This window comes from Delphinapterus leucas, chromosome 14, assembly GCF_059928025.1.
Source record: "Delphinapterus leucas isolate spDelLeu-1000000601 "Yukka" chromosome 14, BTC_Dleu_Yukka2, whole genome shotgun sequence".
Lineage (NCBI taxonomy): Eukaryota > Metazoa > Chordata > Mammalia > Artiodactyla > Monodontidae > Delphinapterus > Delphinapterus leucas.
This window is the reverse complement of record NC_143142.1, coordinates 1,071,773-1,090,416: the sequence shown is the minus strand read 5'-3', so window position 1 is coordinate 1,090,416 and position 18,644 is coordinate 1,071,773. Positions and strand designations below refer to the sequence as shown.

The 18,644-nt window shown below is 56.1% G+C and overlaps 1 protein-coding gene across 4 annotated transcripts; it reads left to right on the top strand.

Annotated features, from left to right (window-relative positions):
• The first annotated feature begins 76 nt into the window (after positions 1-76).
• Positions 77-17,882, top strand: PUS1 (pseudouridine synthase 1). Of its 4 annotated transcripts, XM_089894328.1 has the most exons (7): positions 77-301; positions 551-5,724; positions 6,501-6,732; positions 8,570-8,707; positions 12,417-12,519; positions 15,417-16,108; positions 17,593-17,882. In XM_089894328.1, exons 3-7 carry the CDS (start codon positions 6,511-6,513, stop codon positions 17,632-17,634), a joined length of 1,197 nt encoding a protein of 398 aa, XP_089750454.1. In that variant the 5' UTR covers positions 77-301; positions 551-5,724; positions 6,501-6,510; the 3' UTR covers positions 17,635-17,882. The 4 variants fall into 4 exon arrangements, with proteins under 4 accessions (XP_089750454.1, XP_022453473.1, XP_030620254.1 ...); XM_022597765.3 differs by having other exon boundaries at positions 77-5,724; XM_030764394.2 differs by lacking the exons at positions 77-301; positions 551-5,724 and adding an exon at positions 5,752-5,859.
• The last annotated feature ends 762 nt before the right edge of the window (positions 17,883-18,644 follow it).

Sequence of the window (18,644 nt, the reverse complement as noted above, 5' to 3'; positions counted from 1 at the left end):
TCAGGCTGCGTCTCTGTCTCCTGGGCTCCGCGGCCGTGGACTTCAGGGCGCTGGAGGGCCCCACACAGAACCTCAACGTAGGCCAGTCCCCTGGCCTGGCTGACGGGCAGAACTCCCCGCCCAGCCGGCAATCTGAACTTCTCTCCCGGCTGCCTCGATGGCAGGTGGGGATGTGTGGGCATCCCCCGCCCCCGTCCAGACCCCAGGGCTGTCTCGCTGAGGACAAGCAGAGGCCCTGAGACCGTGATGCCCACTCAAGCCAAAGCCGCCAGGCCTGCCCAGCGGATCCACCCAGCAAAAGGTGTGTCCTCCTGGCTCCCACCCCTCCCTCCCCCGAGACCACCGCCCAGCTTTGTGAATCACCCAGCACTTTATGCAGGTGGACTGGACCCGGGGCTGCCGCTCGGCCCCGGCTGTTGCACCACCAGGCACGTGTACACACCTGTAATCACATATCCGTGTGCAGACAGCTCCGCGAGCGCGTGTGCTGTGCCTGCCGCCCGGGTCGCTCTCGAGGCGAAGCAGCCGTCTTATTTAAATGTTCTTTTAGGGACGGACAGTACGAAGCACCGAGCTTCCAAAACCCAGCACAGACGTTGTTGCCGTCTTTCACACCTAACTCCTAAGATGTGTCTTATCTTCTGCAGCTCTTTTTCATTTTTCTTTTTTTTAAAAGAAGAAAACTCGTATGAGTTGACGTTTTGTTCCGAAAGGATGGGGGCAGGATCGGGGCAGCCTCGGCAGCGATGCTGGGACCCCGGGCGCCGGTGGCGCTGGGCGCGTGTGGTCTGCGCGTGGCCGTCCGCCCTCCCGCCTGTAGGGCGGCCCTACCCCTGCCCTTGCTCCCTGCCTGAAGACGGCGGGCAGCTGAGGACTGCTTTTGTGCGTAAACCCACCTGTCCAGCTCTCACAGGAGGTTTTGATGTCAAGCCCTCTGTCCCCTCACCAGGTCCTGGCTGCCATGGGGGGTCGGCGGGGAGGCCACCTTCCAGGCTCGGGGGGGGGGGGTCCCTTTTCTGGTCTGCCCGGCTCTGCCTAGCTCCTCTCGAACGTGTCCTCAAGGATGCAGAGGGAGCTGCCCCAGCCCAGCACCGCCGGCGCTGAGGTTTCACCACAGGCCCAGGCGAAGACCCCACGCGTTTCTCTCTTGCGATACTTGAAATCTTGCCTCTGTGCTTGGACCCAGAAGAAGAGCAGCCCTGGGACTCGTTTCTGTCTCCTCACCGGTGGCTTGAGCTTCTCCTCCTGCACAGAAAATGTCCGTATTTATTGCTTTACGGTTGGCTGGAACCGGGGCCTCCGGGGGGCCGGCGCCGTGAGAGGGGCCCCTTGGGCTCTGTCCGCAGGCGACCTCCGGGCTGTGGGGTGAGCACCGCCCACCCAGCCTGTCCTCCACAGCACAGCTCTCCGCCCTTGGTCTACCTTACAAGACGTTTGTGTCACTCGCCCCCCCACCCCCACCCCCACCCCCACCCCTTGCGTTAAGTTGTGTAACATCAATTTAAGGAAATAAACCTCTGGAGTTGTTGGGCTGCTGTTACTGATGGTTTGTCACGGCCTACCCTTCTCCCGTCACCTCCTTTCTCGGACTACACGCCCCGCCCCCCCATGTCCCGCAGCAGCAGCTGGAGTTTGGAGGTCAGGTTCGGGGCAAGGCTGGGAGCTCAGTCCTCCAGGGCTTCACCGGGTGCCAGACCTTGACAGCAGCCGCGTCACTTCCGTCCCCACCCACGGCGCAGGAGGGTCCCCCGCTCCGCCTCTGGATGGGTGTGAGAGGCTGTGGTTTTGATGTGCATGCCCCCGACGGTTAGTGACCTCAAGTATCTCTTCATGTGTTTGTCAGCAATTTCTAGATCATTTTTGGAGAAATATCCATTCATGTCCTTTGCCCGTTTTTGAATCGGATGCTTTCTCTTTTTGTTGTTGAGTGGTAAGGTTTCCATTTTTTAGACTACGTGTTGTTTTTTATTTATCTGTTTTTAAGGTTTTTTTTTTATAAATTTATTTTTATTTTTCTGGCTGCATCGGGTCTTCGTTGCTGTGCGCGGGCTTTCTCTAGTTGCGGCGAGCAGGGGCTACTCTTCATTGCGGTGCGCGGGCTTCTCATTGCGGTGGCTTCTCTTGTGGAGCACAGGCTCTAGGCTCGCAGGGTCAGTAGTTGTGGCACGCGTGCTCAGTACTTGTGGCTTGCGGGCTCTAGAGCACAGGCTCAGTACTTGTGGCTCACGGGCTCTAGAGTGCAGGCTCAGTAGTTGTGGTGCACGGGCTTAGTTGCTCCGCGGCATGCGGGATCTTCCCGGACCAGGGCTCAAACCTGTGTCCCCTGCATTGGCAGGCGGATTCTCAACCACTGCGCCACCAGGGAAGCCCTACATATTGTTTTAATAGGCTAAAAGTATCTCATTAAGTTACCAAAAAGGCTAACCGCAATGTGAAACGAAAGTTCGCGGAGGGGTAGTGATAGAGGAAGTGGAAGGTGGGGCCTACAAAAGGCTAGGTCCCAGCAGGGCTGCTCCAGTCTGGCTTCCTGGAGTGCGTGCTCCGGGCTCTGCAGACAGGAAGGGCCGTGCCTGCTGGAGATGCAGCCCCTTCCGCTCTGTGGGGCTCCCGGTATGTTGCACAAAGAAATGCCGAAAGAGGATTAAGACAACCGTGGCATTTTGTTGTCAAATTAATAGACTTCATTTCTTACAGCGGTTTTAGGTTTACAGAAAAATTGTGCAGAAAGTACAGAGTTCCCAAATACTCCCTCTCCCCCTGCCACCCACTTTACTTCTCCTGTTAACACCTTGCATGGGTGGGATTCATCTGTTACAACTGATAAACCTACACTGACACGTCAGCATCACCCGGAGTCCGTGTTTATGTTGTGATTTGCTCTTGGTGCCCGTGCTGTGGGTTTGGACACACGTATGATGACCTGTACCATTTCAGTGTCATGCAGAGTCTTTCACTGCCCTGAATATCCTCTGTGCTCTGTGTTCACTTCCCTGACTTTAACCCCTGTCCCTTTACTGTCTCCATAGTTTCGCCTCTTCCACAATGCTGGAATCACACAGTGTAGCCTTTTCAGGTTGACTTCTTCTGGGTCTTTCCATGGCTTGATGGCTCATTTCTTTTCAATGCTGAATGATACTCTCCTGTCTGGGGGTACTGAGTTTATGTATCCATTTTCCTACTGAAGGATGTCCTCTTGCTCCCCAGTCTTGGTATTCATGGGTAGCGCTGCTGTAAACACCCTGTGTAGGAGCCTGACAGTAAGGAGGGCCCAGGAGGGCTGGCTGGGCCGGGGGTGCAGCGGGCACACGGGAGGGACCGGCTCCCCACTTCCTGCGGGGGCTCACGTTGCCCTGCGCGCTCCTGGCACACTCACAGGGGGCCTTCGGCCAGGAGGTCCGGCTCAGGTGCCTGCCCCACTTCTAAATGCCCCCTGGGCACCTGTCCCAGCCTCACAGGCCTCAGTTTGTTCTCCGTAGATCAGAGTCCAGCTCGGTGCCACCATGGCCAGTTTGCAGGGAGGCCCCTCGGTGGTCTTTTCCTCTTATTCTCTCACCTGACACAGGACCTCAGAGCACGGCCCCAAGCTTCCATCCTCCCCACCTGCTGGCCCGCGGCACAGCCTGGGGTCTTGGGCCTGCCCCGGAGACTGCCCTCACCCGGCCTGGGCTTCTCTTCAAGCACCGGGAGCTTCCTGGTTCACACGGGCAGGGGGAGATGGACTGCTTCCCGGGGCACAACCCGAAGTCCCATCATCCAGTCTCAACTGCCTTCCTCGGCGGCTCTAGTTCCAGCCGTCACAGTTGCCCAGGTCGTGCACTTACACGGATGGTTCAGCCTGTGCCCCGTGTCCACCTCCATGTGCCAGAGCGGGCCCAGGCCTCCAGAGCTGCAGAGGCCGAGGGCGGGGAAGGAGTGTCCCCCGACAAAGGAGTCTCTATGGTAAGGGGTGCTCTGTGATGGTAGGTACTGTGTGACGGGGTTCTCTGGGTGAAGGTAGGGTGCTCTGTTGTGGGGTGCTCTGTGTGAAGGTGCCCCGATGCCTCCTAAGGCTGCTCAGCCACCTGAGTTCCCCAGACCACACGTGACCTTGACCTTTCCTCATGCCTGGAACCCTGGGGCAGCTCTTTCTTCCCTTCCTCAGAGGGGTGGGCTGGCCTGGGGGATTGTTTAGCACAGGTGAGCTGTGCCCTTCCGCCTGCCTGAGCTCTTTTCCAGCTAGGCCTGACTTTTCCAATTAGGAGTCTGAGTAGAATTTGGTCCAGGAGAGAATCCATGTCAGCAGCCACTGATCCACTTTCTTTCTTGTGGGTTCGCTTGTTCTGGACATTTCATATACAGGTGACCTGTGAGCAACGTGGTGGTTAGGGGCACAGACCGCCCCCCCCCCCAGCCACGCAGTCGAAAATCCACATATAACTTGACAGCTGGCTCTCCGTGTCCGTGGTTACGCATCTGTGGATTCAGCCACTGGCAGACTTAGTAGTCCTGCACTTTGTATTTAGTGAAACAAATTCTGTATAGGTGGAGCCGCGCGTTCAACCCTGCGTTGCTCAAGGGTCAGCTGTGCATGGAATCATACACGCACGACGTGGCCTTCTGCGCCTGGCTTCTCCACTGAATGTGTTTTCAAGGTTCACCCCCAGCCGTAGCATGCGTCAGTACTTCTGAGTCGTTTTCACACAGCACTTAACGCTTAATCACACACTCTCTTGCTGTTGGTCTGTCATTGTCTACCCCCACTAGAGTTGAAGCTTCCCGAGGGCACGGGTTCTGCTCCTAGTCTGTTCGCAGCCTCTGCAGGCGCTGGGAGCCTAGTAGGTGCTCGGAAAATAGCTACTGACCGAGTGGCCGTCTCAGGGAGGTCTGAGTCCCGTGCTGCCAGCCGCACTTCCTTCCACCTTCTGCGGGCTGTTGCTCGCTCCCGCCAGCTGTGGTGACATCTGTGCCGCCTCCCAAACCCCATGTGTGGGCGAGTTTCCCATCTGTCTTCTACCAGCTTCCAGGAGGTCCTCACTCCCTGGAGCTCTCACACAGGGGGCTCCAGCATGACCCAGTCTCTCCCTGGCATTTGGGCCCCTCTCCGTGCCTCAGCTTCCTCATCTGTAAAATGGGGACAAGAGAACCTTCCTCAAGGCTTCATGAGGATTGAATAAGCTAATAGGCATCAAGCCACTAGAGCAGCACCTGGCACTGGCACATGGCAAGTGTTTTCTTATGAGCGGTTTGTGGGAAGGCGCTGGTCTGCACACTGTTGAAAGACAGGCTGTCATTCCAGATGCCGGGACTGGTGCTGTGTGGCTTCCGGCCATGGGCTCAGCCTCTCTGTCCCTCGGGTTCCTCTTCAGTAACGTGCTTGCTCTTACCGTGCTTGTTCCCTAAGGCGGGCGAAAGGACTGAATGAGCTAACACTTGTAACACGGAACAGAGCCTGGAAGCGTAGTTGTTAGGACGATTTGTTCGCCCTAAGAGGGCGCATCCACATCGGCCTCAAACCACCCCCGAGTTGGCAGCGGGGAACCGGGCTCCCGGCGCCAGGCCCCGCCCTCCCCGCCCTCCCCGCCCCGAAGCCCCGCTCAGTCCCGCCCCTGACACCAAGCTCCGCCCCAAGCCGCCTCGGCCCGCCTCGCCCAGAAGTACTTTTGTCCACGTCCGGCTGCCGTCCGGCCGCGCGCTCCGCTTCCGCCTTCGCCCACGTGGTCCGGCTCCGGCTCAGTCCGCCGCTCTGTGAGTGGGGCCGGGTCGGGGCGCGCCCCACTAGTCCCGGCGTGGGTGGCCGGGGTCTCCCCAATTCCCGAGGGAGAGCCGGCTGGGCGAGGCGAGAGGACGAGGGGGGAGCAGGAGGGACTGGGGAGGTCAGAGGTCAGCCTGGGGGTCAGGGACGACTTAGGTTATCCGCGGGCGGGGCTGGAGCGTGAGAGGGTCCCGGGAAGGTTAGAGTTCTCAAGGGGTGGGGCTGGAGCGTGGCCGTGGTCGGAGTTAAGGAGGGGTGGCCTGGTGTGTAGGGGCCCCGGGGAGGTTAGGGGTTTAGAGGACCCGGGTGGGTGCGTACCGGGGGAGGTCAGGGGTCGGGCGCGTGCCCCCCCCCCCGCCCCTCCCGGGCCTGCATGGGGCTCCCCAGCCTGCGGGCGGCGGCCTGGGCCCTGAGGAGAGCCTGCGGACCGTGGACCCCGCGCCTGGGACCGCGCCTCCTCTGGTAATGACAGTGCACTTGTCCGTGACCCCAGGGTAGCACGCTGACCCCCACTGAGCCCGACTGCATGCCCGGCGAGCACCAGCCCTCATCGCGTAAAGTGCTGTCACTGCTCCATTTCTTGGACAGTGAAACCGAGGCCAAGTTGGTGGTTGGGCAAGATCTACAGTTAGCGCCCAGCTGGGATTTGGACTCGGTGGTCGGCCCAGGGTGTTTACTGGACCAGGCTGCCACCGTCAGCCTTTCACTGGGCCGCTTCCTTCTGTGTTTTGCTCACACCCCACCCCCCCTCGCCACCGTGTCTTTTCAGCTTGCCCCCCATGGCAGGGAATGGGGAGGCCCCCGTGCCCGTGGGGACCAAGCAGGAGCAGGACAGGAAGGTCCGGCGTGGCTGGCAGGGCCCGGCCAGGATCTGGGAGGAGACAGAGCAGCAGGCGAAAAGGCTCAGGAGCAGCGAGGGTGGAGGGCAGCACAGGAAGCTGCCCAAGCGCAAGGTCGTGCTGCTCGTGGCCTATTCCGGGAAGGGCTACCACGGCATGCAGGTGAGGGCGCCCGCGGGCTGGGCCGGTGTGCTTGGGGCAGGGACCTCAGAGCGACAGTTACCCAGTGAGCCATCTTGGGAAGTGGCAGAAAGAGGGGTCTCGTTCTTCACCTCCTTTATCGCGTGGGTCCCATCAGGCAAGATTTAGATTCAGATTGAAGCAGCTTTGAGCCCTGTTTCATCCATGCATTGCTTGGATGCTTGCGGGGGGGGGGGGCGGGGGGGCGGGAGGGAGAGGTGTTCATGAGTCTCCCAAGGTAGTTAAAGGCCCAGGCCTGCCGATGACCAGAGGCGGCAAGTGACTAGAACTCTCAGTCCGTCGTTTCCTCATCTTTACGATCGCAGTGCTGACTTTACAGGGCAGGAAGAGTCATTGGGCTGACCGATGCCGCACACTAGAACTGGGACAGCGCCAGGGATGCTCGGAAGAGACAGCTGTTACTCTTTGTTAGACACGTGAAGGTGACGGTTGTGGGTACGCAGGCACGTGAGAGCTCCCTGCCCAGCCCAGCCCCGTGACCCTTTCCTGAAAGGCACAAGAGCCCCGGCGCCCCGGCAGATGCACGTAGAGTTTCTTCTCGTCCCTTGTGGTCAGCGGTGTGGCTCTTACACTTTGGTGCCTCGTCCTTTAAACTTCTTGGAGGAATTCCCTGCTGTGTAGAGTATCTCACTGAAGCGGAAGTTTAAGAAAACAGTGGCCAACCTTACCAGGTGCTGTGGTCACCTTTACTGTAAATAATAGTAGTAATGAGATACTTGGTATCCTATTTTAGTATTTTTCATTAAGTATAGGGTTGCACCCGTGAAACCAATTTGATGACCTTTGATGACCTCGGGTAGATGGTGACAATGGTGGAAGCGGTGCTTCGGTCTCACTTAGTGGAACAAGGAAACCGCCTCCGCTGCTCTTCGCCGATGTTTAAATGCTTTTTTGCTTGAGGGTGACTGATTACGTGTGTTGTTGCCTTATGCACTGTCTTGAGAATTTTGCCTGTGTCTCATCAGCTTCTGTTTGCCTCAGTTTCCCCATTAGGGGAATGGAGGGGGGGTAGGGAGTGACGGTAGCTCACAGGGTGACAGAAGGACACAGCGGGATGTGGGGAAGGGTGGTTATCCCCGTTTCTTAATATCCATTCCGATCGCTGGAGGAGCATTTATAGCTTCTTGCTGAGTAAAGGGATTGGACTTAAGCTGCAGTGGGGACCGTGAGGTAGACTTTGGGAAGGACCTGCCCACTGTGGTGCATCTTGGCGACGTGCTTGTCGCCCTGTGTCCCTTGCTTTGCAAAGATTTTCTTTGACGTCAGGGTGGTGATCTCACTGATGTCACAGGGTCCTGCAGGCCCTGGACTGTGATTACACTGCATCTGCACCCACTAGGTGCTGGCAGCACCCTGGGGTGGCTTCCTCCTCCAGCAGGGGCGCCTGCCTCCCTGTAGTGATGCAGGAGGGCCTGCTCCCTGCTGTGGTGAGGGAGGGGAGACCCTGGGGTGATGAGGGAGGGGAGTCCCTCTTTGGCCGGGTGCAACAGACAGATGGGTCTCCAGCAGGAGGGTGCTGGTCTCACATCTGACAGGTAGGGGGAAATGATGTCTTAGGTGATGCCCAGTGTCAGCTGCCCAGGGTGGGAAGTTTCTAGACTGTGGATACCCACAGGTGGCTTTCCTGCTTCCGTGGGTCGGGGGACGAGCTGCAGGGTCTCTCCACGCCCACAGGTGCGGTCCCCACCTGCCGGGTGCGGGCACAACGCACATGCCCCTACCTGGATCAGCCATGGCCCAGGGCCCCTACTGTGGGTAGTGATTGAGTGAAAAACAAGTTTTCTTCTCTTTTCCTCAGAGGAATGTTGGGTCCTCGAAATTCAAGACCATCGAAGATGACCTGGTGTCTGCCCTGGTCCGGTCGGGTTGTATTCCTGAGAATCACGGGGAGGACATGCGGAAGATGTCCTTCCAACGCTGCGCCCGGACGGACAAGGTAGGCGCTGTCCCCACATCCCCTGCAGGTGCAGGCAGCACCGAAGCCGCCGGTCTGTGGTTTGTGTTTGTCCTCATCCCACTTTCCATCTTAGCGCCTTTATCTCTCAAGATTCTCTTGGTTACAAATGACAGATGCACAGCTCAGACGAGTGTAAGTGGAAAGAAAGTTGTTGCCTCGTGTGGCCAAGAAACTGGGGCATTTCCGGCCCAGGTGTGGCTGGACCTAGGTGCTCAGGGCCACAGGGTCTGGCGTCCTCTCTGTCTGTGCTTTCTCCTCTGTCGCTCCCGTGGGTGGCACGGTGGCCACAACATCTGCCTTAGATCCATCCATCTCAGGCTCGCGATACAAGTAGGACCGCGTGGCCGCAGAGGCCCGCCATGCGTGTGATGTTAAACTTCCTAGGAGCCACAGCTAAAAGGGAAAAGGAAACAGGTGACGCTGGGTTTTGTTATCAGTTTTATTTAACTTAGTGTGTCCAAGGTAGTCGCCTTTCAACGTGTAATCAACATAAAAAGCGATGAACGGGAAATAGTTTCCATTGTGCGTGTGTGAGCCAAGTCTTTGGAACCCCGCGGGAGTTGCACGCTCAGGAGTCTCGGGTGGCCGTGACCCAGCACTGTCCATTCATGCTCATGAGATTGAGTCCTGCTGTCTGGTTGGCTCTCCCACCGTCCCAGGCCAGTCGCTGGCTGGTCCCACCCTGGCACATTCCCAGGTGTGGGGCTGGTGCGAGCAGGGGCTCCCCACAAAGGAATGGAGGGTGTCGCCGAGGCAGGTGGGACAACCAGCCACGGAGAACGTGAAGCTCTCCCCCAGGAGATAAAAAACCCAAAGTGCCCGTGCACCTTTGAGCCTGCTCTCTCAGACCTGGGCCCTGAATCATCTCTCTGGCCACCTAAGGTCACTGGGAGTCTGTGGTACACGTAGCTTTTTGCAGATCGGGGTCCCGGGAATCTGAATAACGTTGAGTTTCAAAGGTACAGCGTCCCCTGGGATCCACAGGCCCAGGCCAGAGCCCCGGAACCAGAGCTACCGCACAGACAGCTAAGAACAAAAACAGGCGCCTGGCAGTCTCGTGGGTGACCCAGTCACGTGTTCTTCGGTCCAGTAAAGAGCACCGGGGCTCTCCGCGGCGTTGTTTTCTGTTTAGCTTTCCCACTTACAGCTCTCTGGTTGTTTTCAAGGCAGAAGAAAAGTAAACATTTACCCGAGCTAATGAAGACAGCATTTCCACATAGAGGGCTAGCATTTATTTCAGTTTTCACTGTTATTAGAGATGGTTTTATTCGAATATGTTTTCCTTCTTACATTTTGGGAAATCTAGAAAACCTTTGATACTAACATCCCCATGGATGAACAAATGAATATTTTGTTAGTTTTTGTTTCATATTAAAAAAAAAAGTTTCAAGGAGCTGTAATTCACTCCCACATATTTTGCCCATTTAAAGGTACATTCGTTGATTCTAGTCCTTTCTCACAGTTGTGCAGCCATCACCACAGCCAAGCTTAGAACATTTCCATCATCCCCAAAACTTCCCTGTACCCTTTAGTCATCACCCACTCTCCACTAGCATATCCAGAAAATTCTCATTTCAGCGTGTAATCAGGGCTTTCCTGGTGGTACAGTGGTTAGGGATCCACCTGCCAGTGTAGGGGACACGGGTTCGAGCCCTGGTCCGGGAGGATCCCGCGTGACGCGGAGCAGCTAGGCCCGTGAGCCACAACTACTGAACCCCGCGCGCCTAGAGAGCCCATGTTCTGCAACAGGAGAAGCCACCGCAATGAGAAGCCCACGCACCGCAACAAAGACCCAACACAGCCAAAAATTTAAAAAAAACCAAAAAAACATGTAATCAATATAAAAAGATTAGCAATGAGGTGTATTTCCGTTCCTTTTTCGTGTACTGAGACTTTGAGACCTCATTTCAGAACAGCCATTTTATGCCCACAGTAGCCACTCGTGGCCAGATGCCTCTGTGTTGGAGGGTGTCTGCCTGGTGAACAGTAGATTCGGCCTGTGTTCCATCTCACCAGTTTATTTTTTGTCTTTCTTCTTTTTTACAAAAATCTCTCCAACTTTTTATTTGGAAAAACTTCAGACCTCTGGAAGTCCCAGGAACAATGCATGAACACCCTTGGTCTTCCCCTGGACTCGGCAGTGTTAAACTTTTGCCATATTTGTTTTCCTTTTTGTGCCTTTGAATGGAACCATTTGAGAGGAAGTTGCAGACGTCATCACCCTTCACCCCAAAATATGTTGCGTGAGCAGTGGCATCCTCTGGCAACTGCTCGGTGTCGCTATCACCCTTGGGAAATTTAACACTGGTACACCGTTTCTTATTGATCCTGTGTCTAACCCAGTGTTGATGGTTCCATTCAGTTGTCATGTCTTTTGAGTTTCCTTCATTTTTTTTTTAATTAAAAAATTTTTTTTTCTATTTCTTTTATTATTTTATTTATTTATTTTTTTGGTTGTGTTGGGTCTTTGTTGCTGCGCGCAGGCTTTCTTTAGTTGTGGCGAGCAGGGCCTGCTCTTCGTTGCGGTGCATGGGCTTCTCGTTGCGGTGGCTTCTCTAGTTGCAGAGCACGGGCTCTAGGCGTGCAGGCTTCAGTAGTTGTGGCACGCGGGCTCAGTAGTTGTGGCTCACAGGCTCTAGAGCGCAGGCTCAGTAGTTGTGGCGCACGGGCTTAGTTGCTCCGCGGCATGTGGGATCTTCCCGGACCAGGGCTTGAACCTGTGTCCCCTGAATTGGCAGGCAGATTCTTAACCACTGCGCCACCAGGGAAGCCCTTGAGTTTCCTTTAAAATGGTCTCGTCACCTCCTTTCTGTCCTTCCTGACGTGATGTTTTGGATGGTTCAGGCCAGTTATTTTGACGACTGTCCTCAATCTGTATTTGTCTGATTGTTCTCATGACTAGATACAGAGTAAAGAAATTTTTCGGCAGGAGTGTTACACGGTACTCTGTCTTCTTTGCTTACATTTAAAAAAATCTTTTTAGAAAGTATGATTGTAGTAAACAGAAAGGTGCATACAGTGTCAGTATAAAGTGAAACGGGTGATTCTACGGTGAGCGCCTGGATAATCTCCACTCAGGTCAACACGTGGGTCTCTGCCCGTGTCCCAGGAGCCCCCTCCTCATCCACCTTCCGAATCACACCGCTCCCCTCCCCCAGACCTTACTGCCGTATTGCCTTTTATGAAAACTTGCTTTTAGGAAAAAGGTGTAACATACAAATGGTGAACTGTGCTCTTCTTGAGTGCGGAGCTTGCTCAGTTTACCTGTGTCACTAGCACCCCATCCCCACAGGATACCTGCTGCTGTGACTTAGATGGTGACCTTGCTCAGCTCCAGAGTTCTGTCATCTCTTAAGTTGCATTTTCTTTTTTCCTAAGTCCTTGAGAGTCACATCCAGGGTGGGACTTTATCTCCTATCTGCAGGATTTCATGTATTTGTTCCCGCGTTTTGTTGGGCTCTGAAGTTCACTTGTAATATTTTATAAGCTATGTGGCACTCACTCCCTTGGTATATAGAGCACTGTTCTTGTATCTGGTTATTCCCTTCATATGCACTTCTAAAAGCAGAATCCCTCCACGGACAGGTGTAGCGTGCGTGTGGTCCTTCTGCTGGAGAGACGAGCTTGCAGGTTGTCGCGCTCCAAGTGCAGGGCCCAGCTGGCCCTCCCATGTCTGCTTCCTTTGCAGGGTGTGTCTGCGGCCGGCCAGGTTGTGTCCCTGAAGGTGTGGCTGATTGACGACCTTTTAGAAAAGATTAACAGCCACCTTCCGTCTCACATTCGGATACTGGGTAAGCCTTGCAGCGCTGGGCTGCACACTGGGTGGTGGCCGGTCTCACAGGGACACGAAATTTCTTCTTTCACCGAATTTCTCTGTTGCGGAGCTAAGATAACAGAGTGGTCGCTTAGCAGTTGGAAGGAGTGGTTGTGAGTCAGCTGTAAGGAAGGGTTCAGTATTCCCACCTCCTTCAGAAAGGGACACAGCCAGACAGACAGACTTGGAAAGGCCCTCAGTGCAGCATCTTGGTGGTACATGTGCCTTGTTTTAACCAAATGCTTGGATATGAAAGTCCAGATTTGATAAAATTAAAACAGGGGCTATGACTCCCTATTGTAACAGGCCTGATAACAGGATTTCCAGTCTGACCCTCTCTGCCTTTTAAGTGGCATATAGGTGCCATTGATAATTAATGTGGTAGTGGGGTGGCTGGGGGTAGCTCTGCTTGCCTTCTGTTTCTCTCTGTCCCATTTGTTTCCCTCTTCTTTTTCTCCCTCCTTTTGGATTAATTGATGTTTCCTATCATTGCATTTCATTATCACCTTGGTTAGCTAATGCGATGACTCGCTATGGTTTTTTTTAGTGATCGCTTTGCCGGCCCTTAAAGCAAGGGCTGGCAGAGGCTTTCTGTAGAGGGCCAGGTAGTAAACTATCTGAGGCTTTGCGGCCACACAGATCACCGTCTCTGTTGCATATTCTTCTCCTTTGTTTCTTCTTTTAACCACCCTTTCAGCCTTAGCTCAGAAGTTGTACAGGAACGGCCATGTTTTAGCCACTGTTTGCCAGCCCCGGGGTCAAAGCATCCATGGGCCAGTTACCACAGCTGCCTTCACGTGAAGCCAGGCCACCTTGCACGCACCTAACACCTGCAGCCACGCACTTGCACCTGTCCTGCTGTCGTGACGTGTATTTCAGGTCTGCCTGTGTCATCGCCCGCACACTACAGTGTCAGTTTTTCTTTAACCAGAGAATTAAAAACACTTTTAAATCCTTTTTAAAGTTGAAGTATAACCAGTGTACGGTAAACTGCGTAGTTCATTATACAATTAAAACGTTGTGATATGTGTGCATAACTGTGAAACCAGCCCACTTGAGAGAGTCACCCTCTCTGTCACCCCCAGAAGATTGTGACCCTCCCCACGCCCCTCCCACCCCATGCCTCACCAGGCGACCACTGATCTGCTCTCTTTCATTATAGACTGCTTCGTATTTCTAGAGTTTTATGTAAACAGGATCGTATGGAATGGCTTCTTTCACGGAGCCTCTGGTTAAAGGTTCCTGCACGTTGTCGGGTGCATCCGGTTTGTTCCTTTCCATTGCTGCGTGGTTTCCAGTTGTTTATCCAGTTACCTGGTGGGGAACACTGCGGGTGTCTCCAGTTTGGGGCTGTTACGAAAAGGAACTGCCATGAACATTGGGTACAAGTATAAATAGGGATCTCAACACAAAGTCACAACCCTTGTTTTTGGTTACTTTGCCCACTATTGAATTTAGTTTTTAAATTTTTATTTATTTATTTATTTGCTGCACCGCACGGCACGCGGGATCTCATTCCCCGACCAGGGATGGAACCCGCGCCCCCTGCAGTGGCAGCACGGAGTCCTAACCGCTGCACCGCCGGGGAAGGCTCTGCATTTATTATTGGCATGACACGGTTTTATTTTTATTGTCCTGTGGTCTTTCTCTGCCTGGTGAGGATAATTCCCTCCTGAAGACCTTCTCTGGGAGCCAGTCCTCTTAAAGCCCCATGTGATGCCTCTTAACATTCATTCCGCGGGAACGTTCTCACGTATGCCACGGGTTGTTCCCCACTTTTGCTAAAATAATACCAGGCCCTACACAATTCGCAGCCGTTAGCACTGCTTACATAACGTGACACAGCAAGGCTGTGTTTCCCTCGTTAGCAGCCCAGCCGTGTGGTCGGCTGCCAGCCCCTTTCAGCCTTTCTTGGCAGTTATGTTCCGCACGACAGAAATTAGGTGCACAAGGCATACCTGCGATGCTGTGTCGATGAAATTGGATTCTTAAAGCAAGACAAAACACAAAAATAAGATTACCCCAAATCAAACACGACAGCAGAGACAGAAGACGGGAAGGGCGGCGCAGATGCAGCCTTGAACTGGCAGCCCCGGGGCCGTGTCGTCAGTCCTTGTAACATGAAGCCAGAGTTGGCCTTTAAGTCAGCCTCCTTGTGAGGCTGAGTCCTCGCGACCCGGTCTTGACTTAGCTTGAGGACAGCCGCGCAGCACGGAGCACCCAGGGCCACAAGGCGCTTCGTGCGCCCCAGTTCCCAGAAGCCGCCCCCCGCAACAGTTGTGATTCTTTCAGAAGTTTTCTCTACAAATACAGACATGATCCGTGTGTTTGTATTTTTCTCACAAAGAGAAATACACACGTAGTTCTTCGCTTTGCTCATCTTTTTTCACTGAACGGTTAAGAAGTCTGTTGGGAGCCCTGGCCAGGCACAGTGAGTGCTCAGCGGTGCGGCCCCCGGTCCTGGGGACGGGCGCCTGCTCTGCGGGGCTGCTTTCGGCTCATTCTGCAAATGTCTGAGAGCCGTTGATCGTTTCCCTGTTGCTGGACTTTTTAAGTCGTTTCCAGTTTCTTTTGCTGTTTGAACACGCTGCTGTCCCTGGCCTCACCTGCAGGATGGCTTGTGATCCAAGGCTTCTGGGTCGGGGTCACCGGCTGGTGCTTTAGTCCGTGTGGGTCCCCCGGGATCCGTGAGGCGAGAGCAGGGTGTCCCGCACCTTGGCCGACTCCGGGGTTTGTTTGACAGGTTTTAGCTGAGGGTTTAGCGCACGGAGCCGGGGCCCCCTCGGGCTCGTCCGGGTTCGGCAGGTAAGGTGCTGGCGCTCAGACCTGCTCAGGGTGTCGTCAGTCTGTCCTCATCGCCTCCTCTGCCCCCAGGACTGAAGAGGGTCACGGGCGGCTTCAACTCCAAGAACAAGTGCGACGCCAGGACCTACTTCTACATGCTGCCCACGTTCGCCTTTGCCCACAAGGACCACGACGTGCAGGACGAGACGTACCGGCTGCATGCAGAGACGCTGGGGCGTGTGAACCGGCTCCTGGCCTGCTACAGGGGAACCCACAACTTCCACAACTTCACCTCGCAGAAGGGGCCCCGCGAGCCCAGTGCCCGGCGCTACATCCTCGACATGTTCTGCGAGGAGCCCTTCGTGCGCGAAGGCATGGAGTTTGCGGTGATCAAGGTCAAGGGCCAGAGCTTCATGACGCACCAGATCAGGAAGATGGTGGGGCTGGTGGTGGCCATCGTCAAGGGCTACGCGCCCGAGAGTGTGCTGGAGCGTTGTTGGGGGGAGGCCAAGGTGGACGTGCCCAAGGCGCCGGGGCTCGGCCTGGTCCTGGAGCAGGTGCACTTCGAGAAGTACAACCAGCGCTTCGGCCACGACGGGCTGCACGAGCCGCTGGACTGGGCGCGGGAGGAGGCTGAGGTCACGGCCTTCAAGGAGCAGCACATCTACCCCACGATCATCGGCACCGAGCGCCACGAGAGGTCCATGGCCCAGTGGCTGAGCACCCTGCCCATGCATGACTTCAGCGCCACTGCCCACGCAGCCGCCGGCCCAGGCGCCAAGGTGGGGCTGGGGCCACGGGGGCCGGGGGTCAGGGGAACCACGGGGCTGGCGCTGGCCCTTCCAGGAGCTCAGCCAAGCACTTGTCCACATCTGTCATTGTCCGTGGCTAAGCTTAAACCCACTCTGGCCCCTGTCATTGTACCCATTGTATAGATGAGCAAGCTGAGGCACCAAGAGGCCTGTCGCTGCCCTGGGGTCACAACAGTGGGAGGAGCAGGGCCAGGGCATAGGACCTGGTGGCCAGCTGCCCTGCTCCGCGCTTAGTGACGCTGGGTGAGGGACATGCTCGGTGGCCGTCGTCCCGTGTGGGGGATGGAGGTGCCAGTGGGACGTCCTCCTCTGGCTGATGTACCTGGCTCCAGAACATGGGGTTGCTTGGCAGGCGCCAGGGACGCTGAGCGGCCAAGCGTCGTTCTCCTTGCCCTCTGGGCGGCGTTCCTTTCCGGGCCCGGGTGCTCTCCGCCTGGGAGGGGACGCAGCCTGTGCTTTCGGCCCCACTGTCCCGGAGCCCTGCTGTCCGATACCGCCCGGGGACCTGGCTCAAAGTGTGATTCATCTGTGAGTTAACTGCCAACCTCATGTTAGAAGGAGAGCATCCACGATTGGAGGTGCTGGAGCTAAAAGTGAACATTTTACTCTAGTTCTCAATTCTTTACCCTGGGGCGAGGGAGGTCCCCAAAGCCCATGTTCTCTCATGGTGTCCCAGCAGGCTGTCAAAGGGTGAGATTCCCACCTGGAGCTCTGGGAGATTTCTTCCCATTATCTAGATATCTAGAAAAACACTGTCCTTCCTCCCCAGCTGGGCTTGTAAACCCATGTGCATACAGGTAAGGGGAGCGAGCAAGGTGGGCCAGGTGTAAGAAAGGCAGGGGTTGCAGGTCGGATGGTGAATTCCAAGCAGCGTCGGGGAGGAGACGGGACTTGGTGGAGACTGAGAAACGGCAGAGCTCTCGTTCCACCGGAAGGGCCCCTGCAGCTCAGCGCCAGCCAATGGAAGGTGGGCCTGAGTGTTGTCGGAGCTTGCCTTTTCTCAGGAGAAACTGGGATTCCAGACGTGTATGTGAAATAGTCCACTCTTTAAATGTTGGTGGTTATCAATTTTCCCAGCACTCTGAGGCCAGATGGAGCACGTGTACAGATGGGACCTGGGGGCCAGGCTTGCTCTCTGCTTGATTCCCACAGACAGAGAGAGGCCTCTGTCTGCCGTCTCTATATAGCGCTGAGGGGCTTGTACTTGACCAGCTTTGCAGTAGATCAGTTTTATGCCCCCAAGGTCACTGAAGCCTCTGGGAGCTGGAGGAGCCCGATGAAGACCCCCTCTGGTCCCCAGCCCTTGGCTTTGCCCGTTCAAGACAGGCTCTTGAATCAGTGAAGAGGAAGCCGGGTGAGGCTGAGCCTCGCCCTGGGCAGCCCAGTGCAGGGGAGGGCCCTCGCCAGGCAGAGCGCGCCCCAACAGCCGTTTCCTGTCTGCTCTCGCTCTGCAGGTCCCCCGCCCCCTGGAAGGCAGTGATGGGGACAGTGACTGAGCTGGCCCACGACACACACACCGGGACCCACCAGCCTGCTGCCGGCGGCATGCCTCGCCCAGACGGGACGGCCCGCGCGCGGCCTCCGCAGCTCGGGATCCTGAGAGCTGCATCATTCTGAGTTTCCGTCACAGGGAGAACCTGCCGCGAGTCTATTTTCAGCTCACGCGTTGACTACACACAACTCAGCACGTAAAGACACTATTTTTTTAAAGAACCGATTTTCTTATTAAATGAGTACAAACCTTGCTTAGTCACTTCTTTTACCTTTTTCTCGGTCTTTTCCACGGGTCTTTCACCGAGAGAGGTGCAAGGAGCACCGTGCGCTGTGTCAGCAGCAGACCGGAGCGGGGGGAACGGGTGACCTGGCGGGGGCGCGTGGCTGGGCGCAGGCTGGAGCCGGCCGGAGAGCGGGCGGCTCCTGGCAGGACTGGCTGCCCGGCTGTCAGGGTGGGGCTCGGCGGCCCGGCGAGCGGCGCAGACCAGAACAGGACAGGGGGGCCGTCGGGCCAGGGGTAGCAGTCCCCAGCGCTGGAGGACACGGGCTCCTTCTGGGTGTCCACCTGGCCCCCTGCGGCACGCAGCTTTCATCCTGGTCCGTGCATCCCTGGCGCCGCCTGTGTTCCGGGCGTGAGGGAGGAGGGAGGGCAGAAGGAAGGGGCACATCGTTGACTGTCCCGTAGCGAGCCCTCCTGGACGTCCCGCCAGCGACTTCATCCCCTCGCTGGCCAGAGGTGTGTCACGTGGTCACGTCCAGCTGCAAGGGGGGCAGGGAAATGCTTTTATTAAGTGGCGCCCTGCGGAGAAGGCGACGCTCTGTTACCAAGGAAGAGGGGACAGGCGGGGCGGGGGGGGGGGGGGGGGGCAGGCAGTCGGCAAGTCTGCTGCAGGAGACGCGTGGTGTGTGTGCACGTGGGACGCACGCGTGCACGTACTGTGTGCCCACGTGGACGCACGTGTGGTGTGTGAGCAGTTTGTGCACGTGTATTTGTGATGTGATCGTAGGTGAT